A 14200-nucleotide genomic window follows, 5' to 3' on the forward strand; every position below is an offset into this window, starting at 1 on the left:
GGAAGCTCTCTGGCTCGTTACTGCCTATGCTTGGACCTCACTCGGAGTATCTGTGCACTGGGCCCCGTGACCTTGCGGGGGGCAGTGCCCTCGGGCCCACGGCACTCAGCAGGGCTGTGAGAGGTGGGGGTCTCACGGCTACTCCTCCCCAGGTGTGGAACCAGAATGGCAAGAGCCCCTCCATCACTTTCGAGTACACCCTGCTGCAGCCCCCGCCTGCACGCGGCCGCCCGTCTGTCTACTACAGCTTCTCCGAGCCTGCCTCAGCCTCCACCAGCGCTGAGAGCCAGGAGCTGGCCAGTGCCGGGCTCCTGGGCTTCCTGCGGCACAACGCCTCACTGTACGGCCCAGCCTCCTCTGAGCAACTGGACCTGAACAACCGGCTTTTTGGCCCCCAGGGCTCTGAGGTGGACCTGGGCCTCCGTCCGGGCCAGGAGACCAACGAGGTGTGCGAGCCGGCCAGCAGGGGGGCCTGCCAGGGGCCCCCCAGGGGCAAGGGCTTCCGAGGTAACCAGGAGACCCCTTGGGCAGTGGGCAGGGCAGGGCCTCAGGGCATGGAGGCCGAGGGAGGTGACTCAGCCCTGTCCAGTCCCAGAGGGGGTCTCAGGAGGTGCAGGTCGCTTGCACACTCGGGTAGGCCCAGTGCGAATCCTCTGAGGTACACAGTGGTCCCTTGGTGTCCATGGTCCTGTCTGGCACCCAAATTCCCAGAGGTCTTAGGGCCCCGCAGCAGTGCTGTGTCATCAGAGCGGACTCACCTGGGTCCCTGGTGTGGTTGTCTTAGGTGACTTGTGACACTGATCCAGCTTGTGGGTCAGGCCAGCAGCTGGGTTGTTAGAGACCAGCCATGGCAGATAAAGATCCAGACCTGCTTCTCCCTGAGTGTTTCTGAGCCCTGAGTTGTGGAATCCAAGGAGTTGGAACCCAAGAGGCAGAGGGAGATGTGAACACTGCCCAACTCTCCCAGGAGCACACGGAGGCTATTGTGGGAGCTAATTGACAAGGTCACTGCGTCACCCTGGAGGAGCCTGGGCTTGGGGTGACCAGCCTTGGGGCTGCTATTATAAGGGGGCACCCAGTGCCTGCCAGATGGGAGTGACCCCTCTCATTCCTGCTTGTGTCACACAGCCTCCCCTCTGGGTCATCTCTTCTTTGGTCAGTTAGGGCCACCCAAAATCTGGAATGGTTTCATCTCCTGGTCCTTCACTAACCCCATGGACAAGGACCCTTCTTCCAAATCAGGTCATGTTCAGTGTCCAGCTGGGCATGTGCTTTGGGGGGACCCTGTCCAGCCCACTGTGGAACCCATGAGTCTCAAAATCGAGTCAGAACTGTTAATACTTCCCACTCCAAGACCTTGAGAAATTGGGTCTTTTACTTTTTTGGTCTTCAGAAATAGGGATTGAAGCCAGGGCCTCCACATGGAGCTACACCCCCAGCCCTCTTGTGTTCTTTTATTTTGAGACAGGGTCCAATTAAGCCATTACATTGCCCAAGCAGGGTTTCAATTTGTGATCTTCCTGCTTCAGCCTCCCAGAGTGCTGGCATGACAAGTGTGTGCCACCATGCCTGGCTTCAAATTGTATCTTGCTGAGCAGGAAAGATTCTTCCAGGAGTGTTCTAGTTCTCTCATCCTAGGGAGGGACTGGCCATGCTGGATTCCTGCAAGTGGCAAGGTGGCCAGCGTTCCCACAGTGCCGGCAGCTCGAAGTCCACCTGCTCATCTCTCTGCAGACCGCAACGCCACTGGGACGGCGCTCGCAGGAGACAAGGATGACCCAGAGGCAGATGTTCATCTCACCTCCCAGGAGTTCCTCTCAGCCAACGTCATCTCTGACCAGATCCTGGACACAGGATCTGACTCCAAAGAGTTTGTCCTCAACGAGACAGGGAACAGCATCTTTGCTCAGGGCGCCCCCAGGAGCCCTGAGCCCGAGAGCCTCTACATGGATTATGAGGAAGGGGAAGAAGCTGCCACTCACCTAGTCAATGGGTCCTACTTAGAGCTGAGCAGCGACAGGGTCACAAACACCTCCTCCGAGGCCCCATTTCCCAACACCAGCGCCAGCCTCCCCGCACCGGCCGGAAACAGGACTCACAAGGCCAGGTAGGGGTGCTTCCGTCCTGTGTGGGTCCCAGGCAGAGTTGCCTTGCAGGGACCTGGCTAGGAGGATCCTGAGATGAGTGGGTCAGTGCCACTTGCCTGGCGCCTTCTGGGTCTGAGCGTCAGATCCTAGACTGGCGGCGAGGTGTCCCCTGCTGTGGTTTCCCCGGCATCCAGTTGCTGAAGCTGAGTATGGAGCTGTCAGCTCTGAGCTGGCCTTGGGGCAGGGACAGGGAACCTGAACAGACTGTGGCATCCTGCTTCTAGGGCTCTGGGGGACAGCCACCTCAGAGTCCTGGGCCTGCAGCATAGGGTGTGGCAGCAGGAGGGACACAGAATCCCTTCCCTAGGCTGAGAACACAGGAAGGGTCTGGAGGTCCCACTCAGGGTGCCCTGTAGCAGGGTTTGGGACCAGGCTAGAGCTGTAGCTGGGAAAGGCTGGGAGAGCCACTGGGCCCTGGACATAAGGGCTGGGAACATCTGGTTGGCCAAGCCTGGGGACAGCTGGACACTTGTGACTATCCCTGGAGGGGCCTGAGTTGCTGCACACCCCCAGGTTGATGTGGGCTGGCTTCAATGGCCTCAGAGCTGCTGTCCAGAATGGAGGACAGTCCCTAGTGACCACACCTCCAGGCCACCACCCTTCTTTAGAAAGCCCCGGGGTCAGTGTGGCCAGTGTGAACGTGGGGCTGGTCTCTGTAACCTCTGCAGGTGCAGGATTGGCATGTGTGGGCATTTGGCTTTCCTTCTGTGACCTGGAAGCCTGGCTGCCCAAGCCCTTGGACTTCAGACTGGGCAAGAGCTGAACTCTGGCAGGGCTGGAGATGCTGAGGCCGGGGTCCTTGGGATCAGTTTGATGGGAGATTTGGGGTGATGGGTTTTGGGCTACCTTCTTCTTCATTCCCAGGGCCCTAGGGTGACAAGGTGGCCTATCTGTGAGCCAGAGAGACCAGAACACAGGATGGAAAGACGGGGACCCCAGGGCACTACAGATGACCTGCATGGCCTTCTCCATGCAGGCAGGGAGGCCTCTGTGTCTACTCCACTTCCCAGAGGTGGCATGGGACCATCTGGTCCCTTGACCCTGCACCCTCAAGGCTTCTGGGGGTGGGGCCTTGGTCTACTTTGGGAGACCCAGTGGGGTGCCAGGTCTGAGTGAGAGAGACATGTGTGACACACAGGAGAGGCTTGATGTGTCAAAACTGCAGTAGGACCAATCCTGCTGGGTAGGGAGGGTCTCCCAGCACCCACAGCCTGGCTCAGAGATGGAGTGGACTGGGGGCAGGGCCCCCTTAATCTGGCTTCCCGTGTCATGGAGAATCAGCACGTTTGGCCCTCTTCTGGGCCTCAGTTTCCTTGGCACCCTCCTGCCTCTGTGGAGGTGCCATACTGGGTCCTTGCCTGTCCCTAGAGCTGCAGTCAGTGCCCAGAAAGACAGGCCCGACTCTGCTCTGCGGCTGCTTGCCTGGGCCAGCCAGGCGCCATCCAAGGTGCTGCCAGAGGGGACCAGAAGTGGTCTGGAGAGATAAAGGGCTGCGAAGAGGCCGCTGGGAAACTACCAGGCCAAAATAGCCTCGGCTAGGGTTTGTCCAAACAGGAAGTGGTGTCTCCTGGGGAGCGGTGAAATCAAAGGGGCAGCCCAGAAAGGAAGGGCTATTTTCATCTTCTTAGAGAGCTTCAAACAATCAAGGGCGGGGAGGCATCACCAGATGCAACTTGGATGTCTGAGAGCCATCTGAGACACACACACACACACACACACACACACACACACACACACACACACACACTCAGGCCTCTCTGAAGCTCTAGGAGGAAGACGAGGAAGACAGATCTCTGGTTCGTTTATAAACAAACACAGTCATTTCAGGCTTCTGCTGCCGGGGATATAGGAGCCCAAGTCCACCAGGCAGCTGGGCAAGAACCCAGAGGTTGTGACAGACGGGTATCCCCCCGGATGGAGGTGGGCAGCCTGGTGATCCCCGGGGGCTCTGCTCCATGCTCCTTTCAAGGCAGGGAACCTTCGGCTGCAGTATTGTGCAAATCCGCCCAGGGTTTGGTTTCCGTGCTGCACACCCGTGCCCACACCCCATGTGCTGCAGAGGGGAGGTGGACAGCACCCCCAAAACTGCCGCCTGGGCTCAAGATCCTAAGGGTTATTTTGAACCCGGCAGCTCTCCCTGGGGCGCGGAGTGAGTCCGCTGCTCCAGCTGGGAAGTGTGTAATTAGATGAAGATGGCGGTGCTTTGCCCATGGCGGGGCGGGGCGCGCGGTTTGTCACCCCTTCTGCTCTTAGGGAGAATCTAAACCACAGAAAGCAGGGTGGGAGCCATCTGCATAGCTGCACTTTCTGAACGGAGCCTGAGGGCTGGTTCTCCGTGTTCTTTCCTCCTAAATGGATCTGCCCACCCAGATTGGGGCTGCAGTGGCACCAGGGAGCCGTGGTGCGGGGCTTGTTCCCTGCGCTCCTGTTGGGAGCTCATTTCCGGGGCCATCAGAGCGTGACTTGCTATCAGGGCAATGTGCATCCCACATGCTCTTCCCCCTGGGAAGTATGAGCCCCAATCCAAGCAAAACCAAGGGCTGTTTGCACCCATGTGACTCACAGCCAGCTCCGGTTCACCCAAGACGATGACATTGTCAGAGTCACCCAGATGGCAGAAGACACAGTCTGAGCCCTGGGGATCCCCAGGGAAGGTCCCCATGTCAGGCTGAGAAGGGGCCAGAGGACCACGCTCTTCAGCCAGCTGGGCCTGGGCAGCGGTGGTCAGCAAGTCCAGCTCCCCACACCTTCCCTGGCTACAGCATGCAGGTCTCCCTGGGGTCTAGCACCGGCAGATGCCCTGGGTTGCCCCCTCTGTCCCCCGTGGGATCCAAAAAAAGCCTGTGTGGGGGACATGGAGTGGCCTGGGCTCACCGCCTGGTTCAAAGGAGCCAGCAGGCCTAACAATAGTTGGCCTTGGTTGTCCGGGGTCCCGGCCAAGAATCAGCCGGTGGCTGGCTGGGCCCCAGTGGGCTCTTCCAGGGCCAACGGTCTGTGCGGCCCATCTCAACCCAGGCTACAGTGCAGGGCGTGGCTGCTGCATCCACAGCTGTGGTTTGAATTCTGATCACCAGAGGCTGATGGCCAGGGTCCCCATTCTGAGGTAGTGCCAGGGGAGGGAGGGAGCAGAAGGCAATTTCGGGACATTCTTGAACCTTCACATCTTCTGAGATCGCTTCTGGATGTGAGGGAGGCATCCGATGGCCTGGGCAGTGTGGCAAGAAGTCTGGGTGTATGAGTAGAGGTAGCCTAGGTCCTGCCAGCTACCTGGGGGCCACCAAGGCATCAAGGGATGGGAAGGGCTGGTGTCTGTTGGTGTCTCTGGAGTCCATCCCATTCTGTCCCCAAAGGCAGCCGTGGCCTCCCGGGTGGGGTCCCAGGAGGACCACTGGTGTGAGACTGGCTCCTTACTGCCCTCCACCCTCTCCTCTCCTCACCCAGGACCCGGCCCAAGGCCCGCAAGCCCGGTGTGAGCCCAGCTGACATGTACCGGTGGAAGCTGTCATCCCATGAGCCCTGCAGTGCCACCTGCACCACAGGTACTGGCACAGGTGTCACTGGGTATCATGGTGTCATGGGATGCTGTGGGCATGGGCTTCTAGGGGTGGCCTGGTGATATGAGGTTGTGGGCCGTGGTAAGAGCTGGATGTTGATCTCTGGGGGGCTGGGCCGCGGTAGGCCTGGGCTCCGGGCTCACCCAGCTGCCTGTGGGCTCCCTCGCCTGCTGTTGCTGCTGTTTGGTGTTGGGCCTCTAGGAGCAATGAGGAGCCTCAGAGTCTGAGGATTTTGCTTCTGTTGGTATCAAACACGAAAGGAGAGAGGTGGACCCCAAATCCACACCCAAGGGCTTCAGCTAAATCCACACCTTCATTTATGCAGAGAGGAGGAGGGGAGCACAGACCTTTGGGGTGGGGGCACTGGACAGACAGACACAGCTAGGCATTCAGGTAGCCTTGTGCCCTCTTCTCTGGCCATGTGGCTGGCCATCACCCCTGGAGATGCTGACCATGGCCACTGGAGTCTCAGTGGTCTTTGCTCTGGTTTCCTCGTTGGGGAGGTCATAAGATCAGAGGTCACACCAAGATTGGTGCAGGGACACTGGCATAGGAGACCCCAAGGGCCAGTGTTGAGGTCATATTGCATCTCCACTTGGGACTTGATGTTCAGGCCTAGGTGGCCCCAGGCTGCCCCTTGAGGTCCAAGATGTCTCCACCTGACCCAGGTCCCCTAGCAGGCAGAGCTTTGAGCGCCCGAATCTCTGGCCAGTGAGGACTCTGAGCTGTCTGGACCTGGCTGTGCCCTGTACCTCTGGTTGGCATCTCAGCCGGGCCCTGGGGAACAAGGGCCATGTGTCAGGTTCTGTGTGCACCACCAGCCCCTCTGCGGTGGCCTCACTGAGCATCCTCAGGGAGGGGTGCTGAAGGCTCTGTGGGTGCAGCGCTGGGATGGTGTCCCTGCCCTCCCTGTGGACCGGGGCTGTTGGGGTCAGCAGGCAGTGAGAAGCACCTCGACACAGGCAGGCTCTGCAGGTGGGCACTGTCACTGTTCTAGAGGGGGCCCAGGGACCTGGTCCTCACACATGCATGTGATCCTGTCTCTGTGGGGCTGATGGGGGGAGCCCATGGGGCATAGGGTATGGGATTCACTGTCTGTCCAGCCCTGGGCACTTGTGTGTGCCAGGACTGGCCCACTCTGCACCCGACACACCACGGGCTGAGGAGCCGATGTTACCTGGAAATGGAGATGGCTTTGGTGCCCAGGGAACAGCCCTGTGTGGGCAGTGTCCCAGGGAGAACATGGCGCCATTGCCAGGGAATGCCCGGAAGGGGACTGGTCTGGTGAGAGGCCAGGCCTGCTCCTGATGAGGCTGTGGGCGTGGCTGAGAGCTGGGTCCTGGGCCTCTCCAAGCTGCTGTACACTCCGCCCTGGCTCCTTAAACCGGATGCAGGGCCATGGAGGCCGGCTGGCTCTTGTGATGCTTGGGGCCCCACATGGCGTGGTATGTCCACTGATGTCCAGAAGTGGGTCACCACCCCCCATGGTGCCCAGTCCCTGCGGGGGCCAAGGACCCACAAGGAGGACAGTTAGTGGGTGACCCGTGTGTTTGCCCTGTGCTTCAGTGACATTGGGGATCTTGGTTTTTTTCTGAGATGCTCTTTTGGAGCAGCAATGCAGATAGATGAGCTTGGGTCACATGCAGGGCTTTCTGGAATGTTCTTATCCCCATCCTGGGCATAGCAGTGTTGCAGGGTGGGGGGCAGGTGGCAAAACCTGGCTCAGTGGCCACTCACCCTGGCTGTTCTCTGCACAAGGAATGCCCACTGGGACCGTCACCTTCTCCTGGGATGTTCCTGTTCTGGGGTTAACTCACTGAGGCTGGGGGAGTCTTCTGGCCATCAGGGGACCCCAGGTGGGCTTCAGTCTCTCTGGTGCCCCAGCACCAGACCCAGATGGATGAGGAGGAGCCAGCAAATACCCTGGCACTGGGAAGGGTCTGTGGGTTCCCATCCCCATGCACACCTCCCGGTCATGGTTGGTGTCCCTGAGGCCGGCCGGTCCAGGGGGACCTGGTCAGGGCCACCTGTCCTCTGAACAAGTTGAGAGCTGTGCAACCCCAGCTGGGTGGCCATTGAATGACTGGATGAAAGAAGGGCAGCGACACCTGGCTGTGTCTGCCCTCTCCGCATCTGTGGGCCAGGCCGGGCTTGGGGGATGGCCTGGGTGCTGGGGCTGGGTTAGGGTGCTGGAGCTGGGCTGGGTGGAAGAGACGAGGTCCAGCCTGAGGTGCAGATGCTGTGAGAGCAGGGCCAACTCTCCACCATGCACTCACAGCCTTTCCCTTGCCCTCAACCCAGGGGTGATGTCGACCTACGCCATGTGCGTACGCTACGATGGTGTCGAGGTGGACGACAGCTACTGTGATGCCCTCACACGGCCCGAGCCTGTGCACGAGTTCTGCGCCGGGAGGGAGTGCCAGCCCAGGTCATGCTGGGGCCCGCAGGATGCTGGGCTGCATGTGTGCATGTGCATGTGTGCGTGTGTGTTACTACCGCCTGGTAGAGTGTTAGGTGTGTGTGCCAGGGCTCTGCAGGGTGGGAGAAGGGCTGTTCCTAAACTAGATCCTGACTGGCTGTCCTTCCGGTGTCCTTCTGGCACTCTCCTGGTATGGGTGGGACGCACCTTTCTTGCCTCCAGTCTGCTCTTGTGGGCACCAGGTCTGAGTGCCCCTGGGGACCATCAAGCCAGGACCCAAGATGACCCCAGTGATCCCCAGAGCCCATGGGCACTGGACCTATTCCAGTCTGCTTTCTCAGGGCACACCAGCTTCTCCTTGGTACGCATAACCCAACTCAGGGTGGAAAGTTCAACCAGGGCCTCCTGGTTCCCTCACCCCAGCTCCTAGTAGGGGCTCTGGACACTGGAGGTGTCCACTGGTCCCCAGGGAGTGGGACCAGCCCGGGGGTCTGTAGGGAAGGCAGGTGGAGGTGGCTCAGGTCAAGTGGGTCCCCAAAGCCCTGTGGAGGCTTCTGAAGAGGCCCACGCCCCACTCCTTGCTCTCTGGCCTCTGTCGGGGTGAGGGTGTCTGGGGTGGGGGGCAAGGTGGTCCCGCGTAGCAGGCGCTGAGGCTGCCATCCCGCTCCCCACCCAGGTGGGAGACCAGCAGCTGGAGTGAGTGCTCACGCACCTGCGGCGAGGGCTACCAGTCCCGCATTGTGCGCTGCTGGAAGATGCTGTCCCCTGGCTTCGACAGCTCTGTATACAGTGACCTGTGCGAGGCTGCCGAGGCCGTGCGGCCCGAGGAGCGCAAGCCATGCCGCAACCCGGCCTGCGGGCCGCAGTGGGAGATGTCCGAGTGGTCCGAGGTGAGGTGAGCAGCCAGCGGGGGCGATGGGCGGGCGGGCGGCACAGACCTGCCTGTGGCCCACTGCCCGCTCCCACAGTGCACGGCCAGATGTGGCGAGCGCAGCGTGGTGACCAGGGACATCCGCTGCTCTGAGGATGAGGAGCTGTGCGACCCCAGCACCCGGCCCGTGGGGGAGAAGAACTGCACTGGGCCCCCCTGTGACCGTCAGTGGACCGTCTCAGACTGGGGACCGGTGAGGGCATGGGCAGCGGGGGACCTGGGGCCCTGTCTCAGTTTCCCTGCTTTTCTGCAGAGAGTTCATAGGTACTGGCCCTTCCTCACTGCTGTAAGAACAAAACCGTGTCCAAGAACAGGCAGTAGGATCGCCCTCCCTGCACTGCCCTAGGGGTGCTCTTTAGGTTAGTCTCTGCCTCTGTCTCTGTCACTGTCACTGTTTCTCCCCAGCTCCATGGTCTTTCCCTGTCTCTGTCTGTCTCTCTTCTCTCCATCCCCACCTGCCTCTCCTGTCTCCTGTCTCTCCTATCTCTATGTCTCCTGTCTCTCCTGCCTCGGTCTTTCCTGTCTTTCCTATCTCTCCTGGGTCTCTTGTCACTGTCTCTTTCATCTGTCTCTCCTGTCTCCTGTCTCTATGTCTCTATCTTGTTGTATCTCTCTATCTCCATCTGTTTCTCTGTTTTCTCTTCCTGTCTCTGGATATCTCTGTCTCTGGATGTCTTCCTGGTCCTGGCTCTCCACCTCCCACCTGTGGTGCTAGCCTCTCAGTCCCTGTTTCTTAGATGCCAGCTGAGATCGCCCCTGGCGGAGGTGGCGGGGGGCACATGCGTGCCCGATGAGCTGCGCTTTTCTCTGTGTGTTCTGCAGGGAGAGTGTTATTTCTGTAATTAGAGCAGAAAATGTTATTTAAAATGTGGTTACCGTAGCAACTGCTTCCCCTCTCTGCCCTGGGAGCTGCTGCTCTCCCCGGGGGATGATGTGGGTGGGGGCTCAGGGAGCCACGCTCACACCCCCGCCGGCCCCTCCTGCAGTGCAGTGGGAGCTGTGGGCAGGGCCGCACCATCAGGCACGTGTACTGCAAGACCAGCGATGGACGGGTCGTGCCCGAGTCCCAGTGCCAGGCAGAGACCAAGCCCCTGGCCATCCACCCCTGTGGGGACCGGAACTGCCCGGCGCACTGGCTGGCCCAGGACTGGGAGCGGGTGAGTTCCCAAGAGTCTGGAGGCTGCGGGAAAAACTGCAAATTACAAAGGTGCAAATACTAGAGGTGAAACACAAAGATCCGAAAAGGTAAGAGGAGGCCTGGATCTCCCACACCAAACAGCAGTGCCTGGGGAGGTCCTGGGCCTCAGGGCCCACAGGGAGGGCTGCTGGGCTGTGCTGGCTGTCAGCCAGGGGGACCCTGCGACCTCTTACCGCAGTAGCTCTGTCCCTCCCATCAGCTGTTCCCCGGCCCCCAGGGCCACCTCCCATGAACTCCTCCTGTGGCCTCTGACCCCGACTCAGCCAGATCACTGCTAACCAAGTCATCCAGGCCTAACTGTTCTGCTAAATCGATTTGGTCCAAGCTGTCGTTAGCACATTTGTTTCAAAACAGATGGCTTGGGGCCAGCTTGCTTCTGTTTAAATCCATTTGGGGGCGAATGGCTATTGAGCAAAGGGTTCTTGTTCAAATCGCCCACGGGTTGAAGCCCCTGCACTGTGGGCTATCGGTGGGCATCCCGGCCTCTGGCCACGCCGCTGACCCATGCTCTGGGCCCCTGAAGTGCAACACCACATGTGGGCGTGGTGTGAAGAAGCGGTTGGTGCTGTGCATGGAGCTGGCCGATGGGAAGCCTCAGACGCGCAGCGGCCCTGAGTGTGGCCTGGCCCGGAAGCCACCGGTGGAGAGCACCTGCTTCGAAAGGCCCTGCTTCCGATGGTACACCAGCCCCTGGTCTGAGGTGAGCGCCCCACGGGGCCCCCAGGCCACCTTCCTGCCCACGTGGCCCCCGGGCCTGCCACCAACAAGAAGCCTTCTCTGATCTCACCCCTCGATTCTCATCCTGGGCTTCCCTTTGGGACCTGGTCACTTCTGGCTTTGGTCTCTAAGTGGAGTGTGTGGAGGCCCACGAATCCAATACCCTCCATGGGTCAGAGTTAAGACAAGTGCATGGGACTTGGGGTGCAGGTGAATGGGGTGTGTTCCCCCTCTGAGATGGGCTGGGCTCTGCTTGCATCTGTGGGTTCCTTGGTCCCCGGGTCCCCAGCTCAGGACACTGGCCAGGGCACCCCTCTTTGCCCGTAGAGCCATGCCTTCCCCTCCTGGCTTTGCGCAGACTGAGATCTCCTTTGAACTTGGCTGAGGGTGCCAAGCTTTCCAGGTCTCAGAGAAAGAGACAGACGCTCATCAAGATGTTCAGTGTCCCTTGGCTGGGATGGGACACAGAATGATGGTGCCCGAGCCAGCCCATCCTGTGGAGCCCAGGCAGGAAGCCTGCAGCCGGTGTGGCCCCAGTTCCCAGGAGAGGCCAGGCAGAGTGTGGGCACCCCTTCTACTATCCTGTCTGTCCCCACCCCTTCTGCAGAGGCCCAGCCATGACTGCAGGGCCCTAGGGTTTGTTACCACCGCCAAATTCTGGTGGCCAGGGACAGCGTGGCTAGAAGCCAGCTAGAAACTCCGTCAGGTTGCCCATCATCCCTGCCCAGTGCCCAAGTGCCAGCATTGTCCCCAGGCAAGGCCATCAGCTTGCAAGACAGCACAGGGAGGAGGGCAGAGCCATCCCTGGGAGTCATAGGGGCTATGGAGCAGGTTCCATGGTAATGCAGGGTGAGCGGGGTCTCTGGCTGCCTGTGCCTCGGTCCTTAGGGACAGAAGGACCAGAACTGTCACCATGTGTGTACAGTATGTCTACATGCTTAAGGTGCCTGCCCTGTACTTTGGGGATAGCGCCAGGTTCAGGTGGGGGCAGCTTGGGTTTAGGAACTCTGGAAGAGATTGGGGGTGTGGGACCCCAAAGGTAGCATTGTCTGGTGAGGAGAGGCCAGGTGGGAGGAGGGCTGCAGTGGACATACCGGTTCCCGTGGTCTGTCCTGTGTGGTGGTCACTCTTCAGGATGCCAGGCACAGGCTCCATGTTTGTTCCTCAAGCTGCCCCATTCCCCCCTTCCCTGGGGATAAGCGTGGGTGCCAGGCCTGGCTGGGAGCCCACCTGTCTCCAGGGGCACATCCAGAGGTTCCTCGTGGCTGCTGCCAAAAGCAGATTGTGCCTTGGCAGTGGTGCCAGGCTGGCCTCTCCTCGCCTCCAGACGGGGCCGGTGGGGCCTCCTGCCAAGTCTTCTCAGCTCTCCCTGTGCCTGAGCAGACCCCACCCGTCACGGGAGCTGGGGCTGGAGCCCTGACGTGTGGGTGACGCGGGGTCCTTGCGTCAGGGAGCTACCCCTATAGGATCCTGGCAGGACAGGCAGGGTGGGGGTGGGGAGATGATGATTGCTTGGGGTGGGCGGATGTCCTGCACTCTGGGCGGCTGAGTGTGTCTGGGGGGACATCTGGATGGGCACTCAGGGTGGAGCTGTGGCTTCCAGATGCACAGGATGGGCCTGTCATGAATGCTGTGTGAGGGATCAGTGAAAGCTGGAGCCATGGCACCTGCCAGAACATGGTTATCCCCGTATGGTACAGCTGGAGAAACTGAGGCAGTGTGGGGGCGGGGGGAGTCCCAGCTGCAGGTCCTCATGCCCCTCCCCCAGGGGATCGGGCCCATGCCGCACACATCTGTCTCCCCGCAGTGCACCAAGACCTGTGGCGTGGGTGTGAGGATGCGGGACGTGAAGTGCTACCAGGGCACTGACATTGTCCGTGGCTGCGACCCGCTGGTGAAGCCTGTGGGCAGACAGGCCTGTGACCTGCAGCCATGCCCCACGGAGCCCCCAGGTGAGCATGGGCAGGCAGGGAGGCCTGGGCAGCTCCAGGCTCGGGGGTGCACAGGCGTTGGGGGATGCCAGCTGGAGGGCATAGGTGGGGGGTTCCTCCTGGGTACGCACAGGGAGGTGGAGAGGCAGGCAGCAAGCCCCAGGGGTCTGTGCTGAGCTCTGTGCTTTGGGAAGTGTCAGTTTGGCTGTGTGTGGTGGTACAAGGCTGTAACTCTAGCACCCTGGGAGGCTGAGGCAGGAGCATCACAAATTTATACCCAGCTGTGCGGCATGGTAACTTAGCAAATCCCTTTCTCAAAATAAAAAATAAAGGAGGGTGGTGGGCCCTGAAGAAGCCCTGTAGAAGTTTTGCCTTTGGCTTCCTCCTGATGCCCCCACCCTGCTCCTGTCCCTTCCCCAGATGATAGCTGCCAGGACCAGCCGGGCACCAACTGCGCCCTGGCCATCAAAGTGAACCTCTGCAGCCACTGGTACTACAGCAAGGCCTGCTGCCGCTCCTGCAGGCCCCCCGCTCCCAGCCGGGGTGCTGTGGCCCCTTGACACCCGTGCGCCCCATCCCGGGGTTGCTGCAGCTCCGGGGAAGCTTCCGGACACCATCCTGTGGGCTTCCAGGCTGGGAAGATATGACACTGAGCCTCGGTCCACTAGAGGGACTTCTGGGCCTCTAGTGCCCGCTATGGAAGCTGTCACAGAGCGAATGGACCCTGTATCTGAGGCTCTCACCAGCAGCCCCAGCCAGTGGCCCCACCCAGCGTGCGAGGTGGTTCCTTCTGCTCAGGGCCTTGCCTGGGCCAGCAGGGCCTTCTCAAGGTGACTTGTAGGTGACTGGGAAGGAAGTGCCTCCTTCGCTCAGGTGACTTGGGTTGCGGGAGCCACAGGGCACCAGGAGGCCCAAATTGCCTGGGTTCCTGATGTGGGCAGGATTCCTCCTTCCAGGGGGGTAATCTCACGGCCTAGCTTGGGCTCTGCCGGCTGTGTAGGAGCTCCTGTGTCGGAGGGAATAGGCGTACTTTCTGCCCCAGGGCAGGCCCTCTTTTTCATGGTGTATTTGTTCACGGACAGCAGGATGCCCTGTAATCCCCCCTCAGTACTCATCGGTTTATGTTAATAAAGTGGTCAAAGAGGTCTTATTTATGGCAGGCTGCAGAGCTGATGGGGCGGTCTCAAGGACTCAACAAGGATGCAAGGATGGAGGGACTAGGGAGGGGCAGAGGCAGCAGGGCCCTGTGCTGAGCTGGCACTGACTGAGCGTCAAACCTGTCATCCACTGGTACAGGCTAGGG

At 60.3% G+C, this 14200-nt stretch overlaps 1 protein-coding gene across 3 annotated transcripts in view; it reads left to right on the forward strand.

Moving 5' to 3' along the window:
- Adamtsl2 (ADAMTS like 2) overlaps positions 1–14047 on the forward strand; it is a 57902-nt gene extending 43855 nt beyond the window's left edge. For 2 of the 3 annotated variants that reach the window (XM_013155872.3, XM_003473000.5), the window contains exons 10-19: positions 153–507; positions 1735–2107; positions 5589–5686; positions 8003–8129; positions 8797–9010; positions 9089–9244; positions 10038–10208; positions 10773–10949; positions 12774–12918; positions 13318–14047. In XM_013155872.3, the coding sequence (XP_013011326.1) occupies positions 153–507; positions 1735–2107; positions 5589–5686; positions 8003–8129; positions 8797–9010; positions 9089–9244; positions 10038–10208; positions 10773–10949; positions 12774–12918; positions 13318–13457 (1956 nt within the window). In that variant the 3' untranslated portion in view covers positions 13458–14047. Of the gene's footprint in view, positions 1–152; positions 508–1734; positions 2108–5588; positions 5687–8002; positions 8130–8796; positions 9011–9088; positions 9245–10037; positions 10297–10772; positions 10950–12773; positions 12919–13317 lie in introns of those variants that run through there. The other variant, XM_063244316.1, reaches the window with a different exon arrangement.
- Positions 14048–14200: the final 153 nt, after the last annotated feature.

This window comes from Cavia porcellus, unplaced genomic scaffold (genome assembly GCF_034190915.1).
Source record: "Cavia porcellus strain 051 isolate PalLab524CR breed Dunkin Hartley unplaced genomic scaffold, mCavPor4.1 scaffold_49, whole genome shotgun sequence".
Classification (NCBI taxonomy): domain Eukaryota; kingdom Metazoa; phylum Chordata; class Mammalia; order Rodentia; family Caviidae; genus Cavia; species Cavia porcellus.